This window comes from Neoarius graeffei, chromosome 14 (genome assembly GCF_027579695.1).
Source record: "Neoarius graeffei isolate fNeoGra1 chromosome 14, fNeoGra1.pri, whole genome shotgun sequence".
In the NCBI taxonomy this organism is placed as follows: domain Eukaryota; kingdom Metazoa; phylum Chordata; class Actinopteri; order Siluriformes; family Ariidae; genus Neoarius; species Neoarius graeffei.
In genome coordinates, this window is record NC_083582.1 from 18,582,636 (window position 1) to 18,604,877 (window position 22,242).

At 43.1% G+C, this 22,242-nt stretch overlaps 1 protein-coding gene across 5 annotated transcripts in view; it reads right to left on the reverse strand.

Moving 5' to 3' along the window:
- Positions 1-13,728: 13,728 nt before the first annotated feature.
- The window catches only part of LOC132898028 (ADP-ribosylhydrolase ARH1-like), a 64,668-nt gene continuing 56,154 nt past the window's right edge, over positions 13,729-22,242 (reverse strand). For all 5 annotated transcript variants that reach the window (XM_060939382.1, XM_060939383.1, XM_060939384.1 and 2 more), the window contains 8 exons: positions 19,536-19,594; positions 19,187-19,292; positions 18,995-19,103; positions 18,803-18,901; positions 18,612-18,717; positions 18,267-18,533; positions 15,084-15,298; positions 13,729-14,344 (listed from right to left, as the gene is read on the reverse strand). In XM_060939382.1, coding sequence (XP_060795365.1) covers positions 14,196-14,344; positions 15,084-15,298; positions 18,267-18,533; positions 18,612-18,717; positions 18,803-18,901; positions 18,995-19,103; positions 19,187-19,292; positions 19,536-19,543 — 1,059 coding nt within the window. In that variant the 5' untranslated portion in view covers positions 19,544-19,594 and the 3' untranslated portion in view covers positions 13,729-14,195. The remainder of the gene's footprint in view (positions 14,345-15,083; positions 15,299-18,266; positions 18,534-18,611; positions 18,718-18,802; positions 18,902-18,994; positions 19,104-19,186; positions 19,293-19,535; positions 19,595-22,242) is intronic.

The following is a 22,242-nucleotide window of genomic DNA, read 5'->3' on the forward strand; positions in this document are numbered from 1 at the left end:
AACGACAGGAGGAGGTTTGGTTGACTAGGCTGAGGATAGGGCACACAAGTCTAAATAGTGGGTTGCATACTATAGGGAAACATCAGTCTGGGGCCTGTGCATACTGTGGACAAATAGAAAAGGTTGAGCATGTTCTTATACACTGTACACAGTATTCCAGTGAAAGAGAGGAGATGGGGAGGGCATTGAGGAAACCTGTAACTATAGATAGTTTTCACTGACGTCATGGCATTCCGGGGAACGCCCTCCAGCCGCCATCTTGTGGGGCAAACAAAATGGACCATCGCCATTACCAGCTACGTTATCTCGGATGAATTTATAAAGTTATATAGTCAGTTTTCTAAAATAAAGATCAATGTCGGCAAAATCAAGCAAACGGAAGTATATGGATACATTGGACGACATCTCATGACAACGGTATGCAGCCAAACTGGCCTTGATTGGGGGAATTGACCCCTATGAAGTGGATAAAGATGCATTTTCAAGTGACTATGCAGGGCTGCCATCCATATCGTACCCTGATATTGTGAACTATTTCGTGAATAGTAAAAGTGCCTACACACTTGACGACCTCAAAGCATACAAGTCGCTGGAGTCATACAATTATTTTGTCTGTGGCTGGGTCCGTGAAGTCCACCATATAAAAACAAGTGACAGTCGTGTCCTAATTACACGACTATGCAGAAATCGGCCCTCAGTGACCACAAAAATTGACCTGTAGTGGTCACAGACGCGTTCCAACGCATCCAGTCCATGCTTCTTCAACGCGCTGTCAGCACCCGGATAGTGAGAAGCGTTGAGTACAGTGTCGAGGTCAGCGATGATTCCCAGATGCTCTGCCGGGAATCTTTTTTTTGATTGATTTTGTGATCTCCGCGAGGTACTCGGTGCGCAAGTTGGAAAAGGCCTGCGGGTCTGGCTGCGCGAGTGTGATTCCACAGAATCTGTGGTCTTGTAAAGCCTCTTTGAATTTCTTCTCCGCCTCACCTGGCTCATTCATCAAGTCATCTAGGCTAGCGAGGGTCATGTTCACGACTGGCTGGATGGAGGAGATGTTCACGTCCTCTTTTTGGAAAGTGAGGTTCATGCGGTTCACCACAGCTAAGGCGTCAGTCAGGAGGTGAGTCAGGGCAGGGAACGTGTACTTCTGGAGCTGCTTTCTTAGACCCTTAGCTACCGGACAGTCTCTCGCGGTTTCCTCCTCCTCCAGCTCCAACACCAGAGCAACCCAGTTGGCACGTATGCCCTTAACTGCCCTCTCCAGGGACAGCCAGCATGTAGCGGATGGTTGTTTGAGACTCAGCAGGTCGTGTTCATCCATTTCATTTTGCAGTTCATTTAGTCTGTGTGTTCGAATGGGGGAATTCTTGTAGTATGTGTAGATGTTATTAATGGTGGTGACATAAGCATCTATTTCACGCACAGCCTTTGATGCATCTCGGGCTGCCAGTGCCGTTCTGTGCGCACCACAGTGAATGTTTATGAGGTAGGGACAGTCATTCTGGCGCAACTGTTGTGCGACTCCGGTCTTTCGACCCACCATCACATTCGCTCCATCACTTCCCAACCCAACGATCCGAGACATCGCTACACCATGGCCCGATAGCACATCTTTTATTTTTGCTGTGATGCATTCGGCAGTGCCAGAGGGTATTGCATAATTGCCAATGAACACTGTTTCAGGCTCTCCTTTCTGCTGAAGTGTTAGATATGTGATCAGCATTTTCTCAACTGTGATATTAGTTGTTTCATCTACTATCACCCCGATATATCTACTGTTTGCGATGCGGTCATCGATGGCGTTGGTTACGGTCGCTGCAATCGCTTCCTCCATCTGACTGACTGTGTCATGGTGAGTGTATGTGTGTGCACTGTTCAGGTTTGGACACCCGGCAGACTGTAAGAGGTGTATCAGTTTGGGATATTGATGGCTCGGCGTGTTTGTATTTGCCATGTGCAACACAACCTTAAGTTGTGTTTTTAGTGCCTCGTTACAGGCAGCCTGTGATTTCTCAACGTGCTTCTCCATCTACACACTCTGAGTACCATGCAGGCTTCAATGTGGCTTTGGCAATTTTTGTGGTCACTGAGGGCCGATTTCTGCATAGTCATGCAGCCTCTGACAAATCCATTGGTGACTTTTGCTCTCCTACAGATGTCACAAAACATTTTGACCCCTTCCGCCCACAGCTAAGTAAACTCCCGCTCCCACTGAACCCTGTATTCCCGCCTGACCTCCTTGCCACTTGTTGCTGCTTTCCCCGTAGCTGCCGGTGCTGCTGGCTGAACAGCCGTTAATGCCTGCCCATCTTCATCCTCCTCCAGCGCATCATTCCCTCTCTTCTCTCCTCTCTGAAGGCCATCACAGTTGGGTTTTTTAAAAAATCCTTTCACACTAAGCTGCCGTGACATCTTGCTACATCGAATGTATACACCACTCATCGTAACGCTCGAGCCAGATAGACAACGAATGCAAGTGAGGTGAAAGAGATGACAGCTAATCAAGAGCTAATCGATATGCACGCGCTCGCCACCAACAGGTTAGGCGCGTGAACTACCGGCTACTTAAATTGATAATCTGTCAAAATTACGCACGGCCTTCAGATTCTTCCGTAGGCTACTTAAATTTGTCATAGTGGGGGTCGGCTCGGCTCGGCGGAGCCTGGAACCTGACACGGAAGGTCTTAAATAAAACGAAGTTATGTTTAAATGTTAGTTTGTCTACCCGTGCTCTCATTAAAATGATAGTTTAGCAGATATTCGAGCAGTGATGTTCCTAAGCTTGCTGGGGAAGAATACAATAAATCGACATTTGTTTCATTTTAAAAACAAGAAAACAACTAGCCTAAATGAGCGCTATTGCATTAAGACGTACAGGCAGGGAAACGACACAAACAACCCAATGCACCTCTTTTTTTAATAGCAAAAATGACATGTCTTCTGCAGAGAAGGGAAACATTAATACATCTCACTGTGCTAGTGGTTAGAAAAGTCAGAGCGTGGTCAGGAGCGCGATGGGGGGGAACAGCCTTGCGCAGTGGCTACAATGTATACATGAGTAGCCTATGCACTGAACATCAAGACTGCCGCAACGTCAGCTCAGATTGAAAGTGACGGCAGTGAAGACTATGTATACTGTATGTAAGAAAACTCTGCCACAACTTGCCAATCATTTCAATTGTGTGTTTCATTATGTTTTATTATTGTTATTATTAGGCTATTATTGTTATTGGTAATGGTAACGGTAAACATCCGTCAAAATGACCGACGGCCTTCAGATTTTTCCGTCATAGCTAAAAAAAAATCCGTCAATGACGGACAATTGTCGGTTAACGCGACCTACGGTTGCATCACCATAAAACAATTTTCACCTTTAAAGTGGTAGGCATGTTGTGTAAATCAAATGGTGCTAACTCCAAAAATCCATTTTGATTCCATCTTGTAATGTGATAACAGGACGAACACCAAGGGGGATGAATACTTTTGCAAGACACTGTACCTCAATCCCATTGGGATTCTGTGGTGGGATCTTAAAATAGCTATGCATGAATAAATGCCACCAAACCTCAATGAACAGAAGCAATGTTGTAAAGAGGCCAATCTTTCTCCAAAATGAGGCGAGAGACCGGTAAATTCCTACATCTACAACAAGTTCTTGTTGCTAAGAACCATCCATCTATTTCTACATCACTTATCTATCAGGGTCACAGGGAAGGTTCTACCTGTTACTGAATCACAGCATGTACTTATTTTTTCCCCACCTGGTTCCTGAATTGTTATTATTAGGCTATTATTGTTATTGGTAATGGTAACGGTAAACATCCGTCAAAATGACCGACGGCCTTCAGATTTTTCCGTCATAGCTAAAAAAAATCTATGTGTTTACTTTTTGGGAATAAGTAACTACATAAAACAGAAATCTGTGGGGTTTTTTTTTGTCACCTGAAGTTGTTTGTTTGTGGAAGTTGATGAGGACCATACAATTGATATTAAGGCTCTAATAACTAAAAAAAACATAGAATTGGGTGTACTTTCTCCATGACTGTATTTTATGAAATATAAATAATTCATTGTTTTCTAAGAACTTTTTTTTTTAACAGTAGCTCAATACGGGGCGGCACGGTGGTGTAGTGGTTAGCGCTGTCGCCTCACAGCAAGAAGGTCCTGGGTTCGAGCCCCATGGCTGGCGAGGGCCTTTCTGTGTGGAGTTTGCATGTTCTCCCCGTGTCCGCGTGGGTTTCCTCCGGGTGCTCCGGTTTCCCCCACAGTCCAAAGACATGCAGATTAGGTTAACTGGTGACTCTAAATTGACCGTAGGTGTGAATGTGAGTGTGAATGGTTGTCTGTGTCTATGTGTCAGCCCTGTGATGACCTGGCGACTTGTCCAGGGTGTACCCCGCCTTTCGCCCGTAGTCAGCTGGGATAGGCTCCAGCTTGCCTGCGACGCTGTAGAAGGATAAAGCGGCTAGAGATGATGAGATGAGATGAGTAGCTCAATACATGTTACATTAGAAGCCATGGTCTGAAAAGCCCTGGTCTAACCTTTAAAGTGTGGGGCGCGCCTCCCCTAGGAGGCGCCAGAGTTCTTCAGGGGGAGGGGGCGCGCAACGTGAGGAAAAATAAACCAGAATAAGTTACTATTGCGGACATTTAGCGAACTTCAGCTAGCCTTTGCCAGAGACAAAATGGATCGATTTTTAGTACCTAAAGCTACAGTGAGTGAGGAGACAGTCTGGGCCAAGCAAAAAAAGAAGGAAGTATGACCACGATTATTTAAAGTTTGGATTTTCATGGACTGGATCTGAAGATGCTCCACTGCCACAGTGTGTTGTCTGCCAAGAGGTGCTAGCTAACGATGCTATGAGATGTTTAAAATGTGTAAAACAAGTTTTTTTTTTTTTAAAAAAGCACAGATGTTTAAAATGTGTAAAAAAGATGTTTTTAAAAAAGTTCATGTTTAAAATGTGTAAAAGAAAAAAATAAAAATGTGTACAACAACCATTTTTTTTTAAAAATACGAATGAAACATTAAGGTGGTGTTTACATTAGACCGTATCAGCGGATCATCAGATTAACGTTTTTAAAACGATTCGCGTGCACACAGCAACGCCAATACACGGATACACACGGATACGCTCGGCTCCGCAGGCATCCTGCGCTCCAAATCACTCCGCCCTGAACAGCGAGTGCCCTCTGGAGGGTGCGCACTCCGGCCCTGCGCAGCTCACAGAGCGCGCGAGTGAAGCGCACGAGCAGTGATTTGGGACAAATAGCAGGAAGTGAAGTTCGCGCCGTTTTTCAGCAGTCGCGTCACACCAACGTGGCATGACCAACGCCAGCCAATCAGGAAGGTGGATGTCACAGTGACGTTGTCCAATGACGACGTCAGCTAGAGCTCAGCACTGCGTATCCTCGTTCCTCAATGTTTACACAGCACCGGATCAGATACGTACTGGGTTGAATACGTGGGCCCTGGCGGATTCAAACTGTTCTGCCTGTGGAGTCGTTTCACGGCGTTTTAATGTGCACGGACAGTGCATCCGCGACGAAAACGATACGGTCTAATGTAAACACCACCTAAGTATAGAGGGATTTCACTGACGTCACCCGAAACCGGAAGTAAATAGACCCTGCGCCATTTTGGAAGACCAACAAACTCGTGATTGGGGGAAATAACAGCAGCGGTATGTGAACCCACGAGAATAAAGTGGAGTGACAAACGACTTAAACAAACAAATCTGAGCTGTTTTATTTATGATTTATTGGTCCAACAGTAGACTTGAAAGAAACCTGTGTGAGACTTGGCAAAAAAATGTGGATATAATGGATAAGCCATGATCTGTGGACACTTTGAGGTAAGCAAACGCAAGAAATTCAGATTTAAAACATGCTAAATTGGCCCCAAGTTGATAACTGTATGAGGAGCAAGCCTCCCAGACTTCTACAATTTAATAATAATAATTTAGGATGGTTTGGGGCTTGCTCTCCCTCCTATTATATAAATAAAGCATAGTTGTTGTGTAGGCATATATCATAAATACATATGTATGATTTGGATAAATTAACCTAAATTATGGATACCTTAATAGTAACAAAGTATTAATTTTTCAACTGAAAAGATATATTATTAAGAGATAAATATCAACAAGATTACCTTGGCTATAACTATGTGTAGGTTATTCTTAATAACAGCTGTAATATCACGAACCAAGCCACTAACAACATAATTGTAAGCCTGTAGCCCTTTGTAGGCTTTCAAGTCATCAGCAGTGTAGGCACTGGGTGTAAACAACAAATAGTTTACATTGTCTGGGTAGCAAACAGATGGCAGAATTGGTGTCAGGTCCTCCTTATGTTTCCATTCTCCCTTGCCGCGAGTCTTATCATATGGGTTAAACTCATCAATCACAGCCAGTTTCTCCACATACCGTGCCCTTTCTGCAGCTGGTAATGTACTCACATAACCAGACTTATCATCCATCGTGTCACTTTACTCTCGCTCGTACTTTGTTTTATATTGTGAGTGCATGTACTTGGTCTTCCAATATGGCGCCTAACAAAATCTCGCGGCACGGTGACGTCATGCGGTAGCCCTCTATAGCAACAACAAAAATTGTAAGGGGGGGGGGGGGGGGGGCGCGCTGTTGTTTATTTGCTCTCTGAGGGGGGGGCTGACTCTCCCACACTTTGAAAACCCCTGGGTTAGACCAAACCTCGAGACCAAGCAGGTTTGAGACCAAAAAGTCACCCATTCGAATCCCTGGACAAGCAGGAAAATGAATAGCACTTTCCCCTCACTCTCCATCCATGGCTGAAGTGCCCTTGAGCAAGGCAAGCAAGGCATCCAACCCCCAGCTGTTCCCCAGGCACTGCAGTCTGAAAACAGTGTAGGCTTTATAGATAATTGGGCTAATTTTGAGGGCACTGCTGGCCTATTAGGGTGGGACGGTATCCATCCCACTCAGGAAGGTACTGCTCTCATTTCCTGCAGCATAGGTCATAGTCTCAGAACAGGCCTAGTTAATTTGTGATAATCCAGAGCCAAGGCCAGGGAGCAGACGAACAGGCTAAACCAACTGTCTGCTAGCTGCACAGAGTCGTCACTCAGGGTCCACTACATTGAGACTGTGTCTGTTCCCCAAGCTCAACAAAAAGGTACAAATATTCAAAGAGTTTGTTCCAGTAACCCAGGGGTGCCCACAATATTTTGATTCGCAAGCTACTTTTAAAATGACCATGTTAATATGATCTACTCGGACTAGGTTGTTACCACTACTAGGCCTACTATGACTACTACTACTACTAGGCCTACTAATAATAATAATAATGACACTTGTTTTGATTTATAAACATTTATATGCAATTTGTTTAATAATATGCAAACATGCATACAAAAAGGTGACTGAAATTTACATTCAAATTATGTTAAATGCATAAGCTTTGTACTCCTAAACATGTATTTTTGTTCAAATCACTGTTAACTTTTATAAACCGCAAACTACTAATATGTAAACATGAAACAAGCCCACTGTAAAAAAAAAAATGGGCTATGTTTAGAAAAAGTTAAATGCATCCAGACAGGCATTGTAAACCCCAAAACATTTTTGTTCACATCAATTGACTTTTGTATAGCCTGCTAGACAGAGATTTGACATTTACAACAATTTTATATAAAAATATTTTTCCTTCTTTTATATTTTTTTCCTTCTTTCTTTTATTTTTTCCGTGGAACTTAGCAACAGCACAACTTTAATACATAGCATACTGATGTAGGCCCTAAATCAGATCTTAATCCGATTATGATCGGCACTGGAGGGAGTCAGAGAGGGCTGCATAGTCCGGACAGTAGCTGCTGGTAGCGAGCCTCAAGCAGGCCTCGGGATGATCGTCGAACATACTGGAGCGGTATTTGGACTTAATGATCTTCATATGCGAAAAGGCCGACTCGCACAAATAAGTGGAGCCGAACAATGCGGTTAAGGAGGTGGCACATTGCCACATGTTCGGGTACTTCGCCTCCGTGAGTAAATTTCAAAACGGCCCATGCGCCCTGGACTTCAACTTGATGTCAGACTGCAGCATCTCGTCTTCCACGGCAGACATGTTCAGCTGAAACAGTGCCGCAACTTTTGAGACGAGGGACTCCACCTCAGTATCTTCCCCGAATGGGTGGCACATGAATGTAGCTAGTAGCTCGAGCAAAGCAAAGTCTTGGAATCGCTTCTCAAACTCTGACTGGAGAATTTCAATCTGCTCAGTGTAGCGCGCACTGTTAAGTTGCGCAAACGCCCTCCCTTGCATCTCCAGCTCTGAGGCGAGGTTTCGGAAGTTTCCTAAATCACGGCACTGCATCTTTGAAACCAGCAGTTTCATTTTGCTTTTAAATGCATTGACTGAGCTGATCATGTTGACAACGCTTTTGTCTTTGCCTTGCAACTCCAAATTAAGATCGTTCAGCATGTTTGTCAGGTCTGTTAAAAACGCCAAGTCGAGCAGCCACTGGCTATCATTAAGCTGTTTGTGTTCTAGCTGCTTAGTGTCCAGAAAAAACTGCCTGATCTCCGGACAGAGGTCTCGAAACCGCTGCAAAAATTTGCCCCTGCTAAGCCGTCTCACGTCCATGTGCAGTAAGAGGTCAGAGTACTCACAGTCAGCCTCCTCCAATTGCGCACGGAACAGCCGTCTTTGGAGGGACCTCACTCGAATTGAACAGGCTATCTTGGTAGTCACATCCATGATTTCGTTCATGTTCAGCATTTTTGCGCACAGTGCCTGCTGGTGAATTATGCAGTGGTAGTTCAGGAAGTTTGGGAACGCGTCGTGCTCTCTGCATTTTGCAATGAATCCATTGGCACGGCCCACCATGGCAGGCGCACCGTCTGTTGTGACTGACTCGAGTTTACACAACGGGAGTTGGGCTTTCTCCGCAAAGTCCATGAAGGTCTTGGAAATGTCCTCTCCCCTTGTGCGTTCCTTCATGGGCAGGATCGTCAAAAGCTCCTCTTTTGCCGTCATATCTGAGAAAACCATGCAAATGTACAGGCACAATTGCGCAGTGTCACCGATGTCTGTTGACTCGTCTAACTGCAGTGAGAAACACTCACAGTTCGCAATATCCCTCTGAAGCTGCTCTGTCAGATTCTCGCACATCACTTCACAGCGCCTTGTAACCGAGTTTCTAGACAACTGTATTGCCTTGATTGAAGCGAGTATGTCGGCTTTGTTCTTGAAGTCACAAAAAAGTGGGTCCGCTGCCTCAAGGAAGGCCTCTTTCATCACCTCTCCATCTTGGAAAGACTTTTTGTGTTTGATGATGGAGTGACTCACCCGGAATGACGCTTCGGTGGCCGCTTTCGCCTTTGAATTCGGCTTTGTGAAGAGAGATTGTTGTCCAACTAACTGAGATTTTAATTCTCTCACCTTCCTCTTCCTCAACTCAGTTTTCGGAGGAAAGTCGTTGTCGTAACTCCTGTGGACCGTGCGATAGTGTCTCTCAATATTTCCCTTCTTCGGTATGGAAATGCTGCCATTGCAGATGAGACACAGACATTTACCGTGTGACGTCATGAAAAAAGTCCTCCTCCCATTCCTCATGAAAATGGTAAGTTTTGGCCTTTTTCTTCGATGGTTCTTCATTCATTTTGCTGCTGTTTCAGACAGTTTTGTTGTTTAGCGCCTCAGGTGTTATGAGTCTCTCGCGCAACCTGGTTGTCATGGTAACCTAATGTAACAATTTTTTTGACGCAGCGCTTGGCTGACATTTCGCTTCAGAGAAAAAGCGAATTTGTTTACATGTAAAAATGACCACGACGTGTTTTTTTTAAATTTCATAACAAATATATTAATATTTACATATCAATCATGAGATCTACCATCCCTGCCTTCGAGATCGACCGGTCGATTGCGATCGACGTAGTGGGCACCCAGGCAGTAACCTAATCAATATAAAATTAGATCATACTGACTGTACAGCTGCTGCCAGCACCTTTTGATCTAAAGATGGGGCTATTAAATATTAGATCTCTTACATCTAAAGCGCTAATAGTTAATGAACTTATTACTGATCAGGAGTTTAATGTACTTTGTTTAACTGAAACATGGATTAAGCCAAATGAATATAAAGCATTAATTGAAGCTAGTCCTCCTGGATACAGTTATATACACCAGCCTCGTCTAACTGGCAGAGGAGGAGGCGTCGCGGTTATTTATGATTTATCTAGGTGTAACACAAAAACCTGGTTATAAATTTAATACATTTGAAGTTCTTCATACTCGTATAATGTATGTAGCCTCGAAAAATAGGTCTACCCAGTTAATTACGTTACTTATTATTTACAGGCCCCCGGGGCCATATTCGGAGTTTCTTTCTGAATTTGCAGATTTTATCTCAGATCTGGTTATTTCCTTAGACAAAGCTTTAGTTGTCAGAGATTTTAATATTCACTTCGATAACCCAGAAGACCCTTTGAAAAGTGTTTGTGTCCATTTTAGATTCAGTAGGGATTAATCAGAATGTCATAGGACCGACCCATAATGGTGGCCACACCCTCGATCTACTACTAACATTCAGGTTAAACATAGAAAATATAGTCATAATTCCACAGTCTGAAGTTATCTCAGATCATTATCTCATCTCATTCAAAATATGTCTGAGTAATAATATATGCACCTCACCATGCTACTGTATTAAACACACATTCACATCAACTACTGCACAGAGCTTTATAAATGATCTCCCAGAGTTATCAACTTTGATTGGGTCACTGTCAGCCCCTGCAGAACTTGATCAGGCAACTGAATGCTTAGTCAACATTCCGCTATACTTTAATGTAGCTCCTCTTAAAAGGAAAAATGGTCAGAGACAAAAAAATTAGCACCCTGGTATAATGATGACACTCGCACTTTAAAACAGACCACTCGAAAACTAGAACGTAAATGGCATCAATCAAAATTGGTAGTGTTCAAATTAGCTTGAAAGGAGAGCTTCCTGAAGTACAGAAAAGCTCTTAGTGCTGTGAGATCAACATATCTCTCCTCCCTAATAGAAGATAACAAAAATAATCCTAGATCCCTATTTAATACTGTAGCAAAATTAACCAGAAATAAGTCCACTATAGACACATGCACACCTGCAGTATGTAGTAGCAACAACTTCATGAACTACTAATTTAAGGTCAGACAATGTAAGTGACCCTGTAGTTAACAATATAACTGTTATCAGATAAGCAATTAGAATGTTTTACTCCCCTTGGAGAAATTGAATTACTTTCATTAATCTCCACATCAAAAGCCTCAACTTGTGTACAAGATCCCTTACCTACACGTCTGTTCAAACAGATAATACCTAAAGTAATTGAACCGTTTCTAAAAATAATAAATTCTTCTCTTAGGATTGGCTATGTACCCAAATCCTTTAAACTAGCAGTTATCAAACCCCTGATTAAAAAAACCTGACCTTGATCCCTGTCAGCTGTCCAACTATCGGCCAATATCAAACCTCCCCTTTATCTCCAAGATCCCTGAAAAAGCTGTGGCACAGCAGTTATGCTCATATTTACATAGGAATAACATCCATGAAATGTATCATTCAGGATTTAGACCTCATCATAGCACAGAGACAGCTCTGGTTAAAGTAGTAAATGACCTACTGTTGGCATCTGATCAGGGCTGTGTCTTGCTGCTTGTGTTGCTTGACCTTTAGTGCAGCATTTGATACCATTGATCATTCCATTTTTCTGGATAGACTAGAAAACGTTGTGGGAGTTAAGGAACTCCTGGCTCAAGTCTTATTTAACTGATCGCTACCAGCATGTTGATGTAAATGGTGATTTTTCTAGACATACTGAGGTAAAGTTTGGTGTTCCACAAGGTTCTGTCTTGGGTCCACTGCTTTTTTTTTTCTTTATATATGTTACCTCTGGGTGATATTATTCATAAATATTGTATTAGTTTCCACTGTGATGCTGATGACACACAGTTGTATGTTTTTGCAAAACCTGATGAGAGACACCAGCTTAATAGAATTGAGGAATATGTGAAGGACATCAGACACTGGATGCTTATTAACTTCCTTCTGCTTAACTCTGACAAGACTGAAGTACTTGTACTAGAAGTCAGTTTTCTGATTACACAGTAACTCTGACTGGCCTTTGTTTCTTGACGTGCAGCAGTAAAAGACCTTGGAGTGATTATTGACCCCAGTCTTTCATTCGAAACTCTCATTGATAACATCACCCGGATAGCTTTCTTTCATCTCAGAAATATTGCTAAGATAAGAAATTTAATGACAATACATGATGCGGAAAAACTAGTTCATGCTTTCATTACCTCCAGGTTGGATTATTGTAATGCCTTATTGTCTGGATGTTCCAATAAGTGCATAAACAAGCCCCAGTTAGTTCAAAATGCAGCAGCAAGAGTCCTGAATAGAACTAGAAAATATGACCACATCACTCCTGTCTTATCCACACTGCATTGGCTCCCAATCAAATTTCGTATTGATTATAAAATACTACTATTGACCTTTAAAGCACTGAATGGTCTTGCGCCACAGTACCTGAGTACTTCTGGTCTTCTATGACCTGCCACACCTACTTGGATCAAAAGGTGCAGGCTATCTGCTGGTACCTCGTATAGTGAAGGCTACATCAGGGGGCAGAGCCTTTTCTTACAAAGCCCCAGTTATGGAACAGCCTTCCAAGTAATGTTCGGGAATCAGACAGTCTCAGCATTTAAGTCTAGGCTGAAAACATATCTGTTTAGTCAGGCCTTTTGTTAATGGTGTTTATGAGGTAAAGGAGTAGATCTGGAGGGTCCTCAGACATAGTGTTTTGGTAAACTGGGATGTATGGATGCTATCAGTCCCCCACTCACTTGAGTTTGTTGACTGTGTAGTGGCTGGCTGCTTTATGTCCCAGGGCTCCCTCACGTCTGTGTTACCTTCTGGCTCTCCCCTTTTAGTTATGCTGTCATATTTAGTTTTGCTGGAGTTCCTGCTTGTACTCAGTGCAATATGTATACTGTTCCTCCTTATTCAGGTGATATTCGGCATACCTAACAACCTGTGTTTTTCTCTCTTCTTCCTTCCCCCCCCAAATCTGTCCCTCTGAGTTACATGTCGGTTCTGGGATTGAGATGCTGACCTCTTCTGCTCCTCTGACCTGTCTGATCCATCCTGGTGCCCTGTGTCTGGTTGGCTCCTGTGGAGGACGGCCCCATGTGGACAGTTGAAAGTCACACCTGGAGGACGCTCTGGACACTTACAGTAATGCTTTTATGGCTGAGGACTACAGCTGACTTGCTAGCTTTAGGACTGCAGTTGTCATGAACAGTGTTGCACTCAAGTTTCCATCAATGAAGAGTTTATAACATCAACAAAACTGACTTCATGTTAAAACTGTTAATATTATAGTCATATTGTCTGTTGTTACCTAAATGAGGATGGGTTCCCTTTCGAGTCTAGTTCCTCTCGAGGTTTCTTCATGTTGTCTGAGGGAGTTTTTCCTTGCCACAGGCTTGCTCATTGGGGATAGATTAGAGATAAAATTAGCTTATGTTTTAAGTTCAGATTCCGTGAAGCTGCTTTGCGACAATATTCATTGTTAAAAGTGCTATAGAAATAAATTGACTTGACTGCAGCGCAGCTGCCCACTGTTCTGGGTATACTTGCTCACAGCCCCAGATGGGTTAAATGCAGAGAAAGAATTTCAATGTGTTCTAATGCACAACTGACGAATAAAAGCTTAACTTTATTTTGACAAGCTGGTAACTCCTAATTGAAGTAAATGCTAATTTACATAGTCAATTCAACCTGCATATTTTTAATTCATGAAAATGCTTTTGTTAATCACTTGTTTCTCCAGGTAAATAAACAGCTACACATCTATCTGCTTAAAGTCAACTTCAGAATTAGCAGCACGCTTGAAAAGAAGACAATAATATGATCTGTATAAAATAAACTGTGGTGCCCCGCATCAGGGTTAAAAGCTAGCGTTAATGGTATAGACTCCAGATCCACCCCAACCTTGACTAAAATTAAAAAAAAAAAAAACAAACTACATATTCATAAAAATGCTAATCATTTTTTGTTCACTCTTATGAATCGTGCCATTCATTCTGGAATTCCTTTAATTTCCTTTTCTTAGACATAAAATAGTGTTTGTCGTGTTTCCACATGAGATGATGACACACTGAATTCAGTGTGACAGTGTGTAAAGTTTCTCAGCACTGTTCTCCAGCCGGTCCCTGTACTCCAGTTTGGTGTGATTACACTTGGGCACTCCCTCCATCCCATACATCAGACCCCAACAACAACAGGCTATGACTGCTGTGCTGTCACTGTCTCCTGCAAAGAGCCAAAAAATACACGCATGTGGAGAAGTCAGAAACACATTTGATTGGCAAGCAATTGTTTTAAAAAAAACCTTTAGGAAGTGTGTGCACATGTTTGATCTACCTTGGTTTAATGCTAAGGATGGAGATGGTGATTCAACAAACCCAATCAAGTGAACCGCCACTCCAGTGAGCAGTACAGGGGTTTAGTCACCAAGGTGTGAGCATGCACTAATATCAAATTTCTGAATATTGTTCCTACATGCCTTCTCAAAAACCAGATTCATAAAATGTGACCAAGTTACCCTATTTGACAGAACTTTCCAGACTTAAATAAGAACGATGCATAGATATGGTTGCTCAAGCTATCCTTTAGGACGTTCTGAATCAAGGGGAAACACACAGAGAGAGAATGTTCTCTTCTCTTTGCCCTCAGAACTAAACACTTCTGGATGGTAGCAATTAGGTTTCATATAACTCAATAAGACGACATTTCATATTTAATATCAGCCTTAGAATGTGTGGCTCCTGGCTTATTTTACCAAAATCAATGTGGTAGTTGGTCCAAAACATTTGCCCACCTCTGCTTTAACTGGATGATTTAAATATTGTGGTTTTTCCATTGCTGCCCTAAGACCCCAATAGTGAATTATTTGTAACTGCTTCTGTAGTGTATTTAAGATCTGGAATGTTGGATGCATTGCTTATGGAAGATAAATGGGAGGACCAATCAAGACTTTGCGATTGCTGACCTCCGTGGAATGCTGCTCGGCTCATTAGCTCCTCCCAGTTTGACCCTGCCCCCAAGAGGGCATCCAGAGCTATCATCGGTGCATCATGACCACTGCTCCCCCCCCATCCAGAAAAGCTGAAGCTCTTATAAGCCTCATCACGCTCGGCAGGTCCATATTGCTCGGGAAATAGCACGGGACTGGTTCCTGATGACAACCCTCTCAACTCAAGATACCTGAGGGAAGAAAGTGAGACAACATCCTCAATGAGCATCAAGTTGATTTTTATTCAAATTGCTGAAATACTTCCTTATTTTATTTCAGGTGTTAGAATTATGTACAACCTCGATTCCAAAGTGCAAATAAATAAAAATGGAATGCAATGATGTGGAAGTTTCAAAATTCCATATTTTATTCAGAATAGAACATAGATGACATATCAAATGTTTAAACTGAGAAAATGTATCATTTAAATAGAAAAATTAGGTGATTTTAAATTTCATGACAACACATCTCAAAAAAGTTGGGACAAGGCCATGTTTACCACTGTGAGACATCCCCTTTTCACTTTACAACAGTCTGTAAACATCTGGGGACTGAGGAGACAAGTTGCTCAAGTTTAGAGATAGGAATGTTAATCCATTCTTGTCTAATGTAGGATTCTAGTTGCTCAACTGTCTTAGGTCTTTTTTGCCGTATCTTTGTCTTATGATACGCCAAATCTTTTCTATGAGTGAAAGATCTGGACTGCAGGCTGGCCAGTTCAGTACCCGGACCCTTCTTCTACGCAGCCATGATGCTGTAAGTGGTTTGGCATTGTTATGTTGGAAAATGCAAGGTCTTCCCTGAAAGAGACATCGTCTGGATGGGAGCATATGTTGCTCTAAAACCTGGATATACCTTTCAGCATTGATGGTGTCTTTCCAGATGCGTAAGCTGCCCATGCCACACGCACTAATGCAGGGGTGGCCAACCAGTCGGAGCCCAAGAGCCACAATTCTTACCGTGTTACGGCAAAGAGCCACATCGGCACATGAACATGGGCACACAATTACCCTTCCTTCTGCGCGCGTGGACACACACACAGCCACATTGATGTCACACTCCAACTTAACCAATGCCCCACACCAACATGATGATACATTTACTGCAGTACCAAGACCACAGGCCAGTCATTTTCAACAGTGGCGACTGGTGAAGAAAATTGTAGGTGGGGCACAAAGGCAGACATTGTTTACATGTGGGGATTCCCCCCATTGGGGGGGTTCCGGGGGGCCTCCCCCGAAAAATTTTGGATTTCTTAGATGCAATTTCCTGTATTCTAGTGCATTTTGGAGTTACCTGTTTAACATCGAAAATGCAAAAGCCATTTTGATTCAGCTTGAATTCTCAATTGCATGACCTGCACAAGACCTGCATTCAAATAAATAAGTATTCAAATAAATACAGTCAGTCGGAAAATGGAAATTAAAGTGCTAATTTAATTTCCTCAAACAGTACAAGCTCCATAGGCACTGGGAACAGTGATCAGTGCAAGTGCAAATATAGATAAAATATAATACAATGCTCAAATTTTTGAAAGAAGAACACACACGCACACACACAAATTGATAACTGGAAAACAAATGAACAAATACATAATGTATATACACTACATGACAAAAGTTTGGACACACCTTCTCATTCAATGTGTTCTGTGTTCTCATGACTATTTTACACTTACAGTATACTCTACTCTCACTCAAGGCATCAAAACTGAATGAGCACTCACCCACTACTCAGGCTTGCGCGCCCAGCGCGTATCCCAAGCCTCAGCAGCAGGGATAGTACAATACTCACACACGCAGTTAGCATCACAAACGGTCACCCGCTACTTCAGTGAGAAGGTATGTTCAAACTTTTGGCCTGTAGTGTATCTGAATTCACATCAGCACACATTCACATACTCAAATGTACACACATATACACACACAGCAGCAGAAGTGCTACTTGTAGGGGAGTTTAGCATATCATCTCACGCACCTGCGCATTTGTCATGATGTGAAAATACCGTAATGAAACCAAGCGAAGCACCTTTAATAAAATAACCGTAATTAACTGCAGTGAAGCGAAAACGCACATAAAACCACAAACGAACACCAACTTGGACGTGAAGGTGAGAGCCGCATGACACCAGGCAAAGAGCCGCATGCGGCTCGCGAGCCGCGGGTTGGCCACCTATGCACTAATGCAACCCCATACCATCAGAGATGCAGGCTTCTGAACAGAGCGCTGATAACAACTTGGGTCATCCTTCTCCTCTTTAGTCCGAATGACACAGTGTCCCTGATTTCCATAAAGAACTTCAAATTTTGATTCGTCTGACCACAGAACAGTTTTCCACTTTGACACAGTCCATTTTAAATGAGCCTTGGCCCAGAGAAGACGTCTGCGCTTCTGGATCATGTTTAGATACGGCTTCTTCTTTGAACTATAGAGTTTTAGCTGGTAACGGCGGATGGCACGATGAATTGTGTTCACAGATAATGTTCTCTAGAAATATTCCTGAGCCCATTTTGTGATTTCCAATACAGAAGCATGCCTGTATGTGATGCAGTGCTGTCTAAGGGCCCGAAGATCACGGGCACCCAGTATGGTTTTCCGGCCTTGACCCTTATGCACAGAGATTCTTCCAGATTCTCTGAATCTTTTGATGATATGTAGATAAGATCACTGTAGATGATATGTTCAAACTCTTTGCAATTTTACACTGTCGAACTCCTTTCTGATATTGCTCCACTATTTGTCGGCGCAGAATTAGGGGGATTGGTGATCCTCTTCCCATCTTTACTTCTGAGAGCCGCTGCCACTCCAAGATGCTCTTTTTATACCCAGTCATGTTAATGACCTATTGCCAATTGACCTATTGAGTTGCAATTTGGTCCTCCAGCTGTTCCTTTTTTGTACATTTAACTTTTCCAGCCTCTTATTGCCCCATCCCAACTTTTTTGAGATGTGTTGCTGTCATGAAATTTCAAATGAGCCAATATTTGGCATGAAATTTCAAAATGTCTCACTTTCGACATTTGATATGTTGTCTATGTTCTATTGTGAATACAATATCAGTTTTTGAGATTTGTAAATTATTGCATTCCGTTTTTATTTACAATTTGTACTTTGTCCCAACTTTTTTGGAATCGGGGTTGTATCACACAGGTATCTCACTTTTCCCATTGCTCTGTGAAGTATCCCCAGTCTCTCTCTGTCTCAGGAACGGCATATCCTGCCGACCTAACAAACTCCTTAGCTACTGGACAAGCCTCCTTCACTAAGCCCAGCCCCCAGGTTGTGATTGGTCGGCGCTGGATGGCATAGGCTGCAAACAGCGCAGAAGCCACACCCCCGAGGAATCCAGTTGGATGAGGGTGTGTCATTCTGCCAGTCTCTACTGCAACTGCAACCAATGAGGAAAGCTGCTCTGGTTGAGGATATCTGGTGCAAAGGAAGTGGGGTCATTCAAATGCAAGGTGGTGATTTAATACCCAAAATACTGTAAATAGTTATTCATACCTCAGGCCAATGCACATAGACCGCATGGCAGCACCGCATCCTCCACTTCTTTGGTTGTAAGTTATTCTGTAGCCTCCTGGTCTTCCTGGCTTTAACTGATTCACACCTATGAAGGGAAGGTCAGAACCCAATAAAGCAAAGAGCCAATTTGACATAAATTTGAATTTACTCAATCCATGCAATGTTTTTACCTGCCATCGTCGAAAGTCCTGGAGCCCTCCCATTCATATCCGTCATACCCACCTTGTAACGGTGTGCCACCTCATGCAGCAGGTTCTCACCTTCCTTTCCTATAAAACGACAACAGGAATTTGTGTGTGTTCTTCCTATTTTGTATTGATGGGAGTTGATGGAATAGCTGGTTCAATAGTACTAGGAGGAACCTGTGGTTAACGCTTCAGCTGTGGCCAAGTGAAGCACCGTATCATCGCTGACTGGCCAATCAGGAAGTTTAACAGAGATTTTCTTCACTCCTCCAAGCTTCTGAACTTCCTGTCAAATGTAAATGCCAATAAATTGTACCAACAAATAAGAAAAGTATATTTATCTCAACTGGTACAAGGATCATGACCAACCTGTTGGATATGTGGCCCAGAAAACTGAAACTCCCACTTGTAGCCTAGAGCATCGCCCACTCCACTCAGCACCATGCCAGCTTTGTAGTGCGCAACAGTTGCAGGACTGACCCAAGTACACAGACAGACAAGTTATATTCAGCTTTTGTTTTATAAAATAAGTATTTTATTTAAAAAATGGTTGAGCTGCTTATGCAGCTGTGATTGCATAACAATAACTGAATTCTATATAAAATGCACCCAGCGTTTTTGTCTAAACAGTGGATATAAAAACTCTATACATCCCTGTTAAAAATCTCTCAGAAAATAAACCTCTAATTTCATGGATTTGAATAAAAACAAGCCTCACCTGTCCATTTTAGAACCCCTTCCCAACTGTCGAGACTTCCTCTGACTTCCTGTCTTTTCCTTAAAAAGAAGCATATTTACATTAAAAGAGGTACTGCACGCTTCAATGTGTTTTTGAGCTGTAAACTAAATGATCTAGGATATCATTGTGGTTCCAATGACCAGGTAACAGGGACAGATGAATTAAGGGACTGGGTCAAATCTGTCCCCTCACATCCTGTATGACCTGATGCACAATAAAAATTTTGTCTGTCCATTTGGAACAAGAGTAGTGTTAGACAAATGATCGACGTTCTGACATCTGAATGCACACCAAAACCCAGCTGTTTTCAGTGACTCACAGGAGGACAGAGAGAATCAGCATTCCATTGATCACCCTAACGAGCAATCTATTGATCATCCTAACGACTCTCGAGGCCGTTCACAACCAGCCCCCAGTGACCCACACCAACAGGATGACTCAGGTGGTGTTTACATTAGACCGCATCAGCGGATCATCAGATTAACGTTTTTAAAACGATTCGCGTGCACACAGCAACGCCAATACACGGATACACTAATCACATGACTAATTAGACGGCACGTCACATGATCCCAGTGCATATCGGGCATGCGCAAGTCACTCACCACTTGCAAGTGGAAGGATGGCAAGCGAACACCTTCTCCAGCAGATAAACACACCTGGCTGTGATGTTCATGTTCTCACTGAGTTTAAGCACCTGAAGGAGGTAAATAAGTTGAAATGTGTAAATAAACCTGTGCGGCTCAGCGCTTCCTCCTGCGCTCCAAATCACTCTGCCCTGAACAGCGAGTGCCCTCTGGAGGGTGCGCACTCCGGCCCTGCGCAGCTCACAGAGCGCGCGAGTGAAGCGCACGAGCAGTGATTCAGGACTGAGCCGCTGTGTGTGTGATCCCAATGCCAGCGAATCAGGAAGGTGGATGTCACAGTGACGTCGTCCAATGACAACGTCAGCTAGAGCTCAGCACAGCGTATCCTCGTTCCTCAATGTTTATACAGCACCGGATAAGATACGTAATGGATTGAATACGTGGGCCCTGGCGGATTCAAGTTGTTCCGCCTGTGGAGTCGTTTCCCGGCGTTTTAATGTGAACGGACAGTGCATCCGCGACGAAAACGAGACGGATACGGTCTAACGTAAACACCACCTCAATCAGTGCGTTTACATGCACAGAGAGAGAATCTAATTTCTGCCGTTGCTCGACTGAAATCGAAGTTCAAAATGCCATGTATACACCTTAATTCGGCTGAAATTGAACCGAACTTGATTTCTCGGAATCGAGCTACACGACCTAGATTATGCGATTTCTGCCGAGCTACTTAGTGCATGTATACCCTATTGAGGTTTTTCACCCACGTGACCAAGTCATGTGATGCATCGTTAGGCTGCCATTTTGGACGTCACGGCTCGAATCAGTTTGAATGCGAGGAAGGCGACAAACGAAAAACATAAAAGAAAAAGGAGCGAGATGCAGAAAACACCTTCACTATCCAGCGACATAGGGCATTTACAGGGTGAGCAGAGGGAGAGGTATTTGCAAAAATTGAGGTTAGCAGGCTTAGAGAACAACGTTTACCTGCTTCCACCAGGATTGTTCACTGACGTACGGAAGTACACGAAGCCCTCGCCTTTACCTTCGGCCCACATTATCTGTATACCTATGTCGTTAAAAACCCATCGCCATACACAGGTATTGATCTGAAAGCGTATAAGAGTTTGGATGCCTACAAATATTTTGTGTCAGGCTGGGTAACATGCCTACATCAGTGGGTCGTCCCTGGAGCCGGTGGTCGCCATCTTATTACAGCTAAAGTTTGTTCACATTTTCATTTACTTTCGGTCCTCAGGATAAACAAAATGTTATTAAATGTCATTGAAATAACTTCTTAGTCTGTTGAGACATGGCCCGTTATAAATTTGCTGTTACCAGGCAATGACCAAGAACTGTATTATTAGGGTCGGTGTCGGTGTTGTAGCAGTGTACTAGCAGCTAGCTGTTAGCACTAGCTAATGTCAACAACATAGTAGCTAGTATGTTACTGTAGCAATGGTTACGTTCAGTCATTTGGATGACTGTTAAAACCTTTCAGTCTCAAGTTTTTCCTTTACTGTATTTACTAGTTTACTGTAATTATGATCCGGCAGCTATTTACACCGGATCCAGTGTAAATAGCTGCCGGAGCGCGCTCAGGAACCTCGGCCGGAGCACTCCGGGAGCAAGCCGGAGCGCGCTGCTTAATTTGAGGGGGAGCAAGCCGGAGCGCGCTCCGGCAGCTATTTACACTGGATCCAGTGTAAATAGCTGCCGGATCATAATTACAGTAAACTAGTAAACACGGAACTGCCAGTGTTGCCAGATTGGGCGGTTTTGTGCATTTTGGCGGATTTGAACATGTTTTGGGCTGGAAAACATCAGCAGTATCTGGCAATATCTGGCTGATAACTTTGTTTATACTCTTGAATAGATCTTCATGACGACAACTGGAAATGTACCAACACGATGGGGCGTGTAGCGCCACCTGTGGCTCGGGTGCACAATGTACCTCACACAATAGCTCGATTTCCTTGTGTGCATGTAGGATTGGATTTCTCTGGCACCCCTGCTGGGACCCTTAGCTCGATTACCGACAGTAGCTCGATTTGGATGTGCATGTAAACGCACTGAGTGACACCTTAGATGAGCTTTTC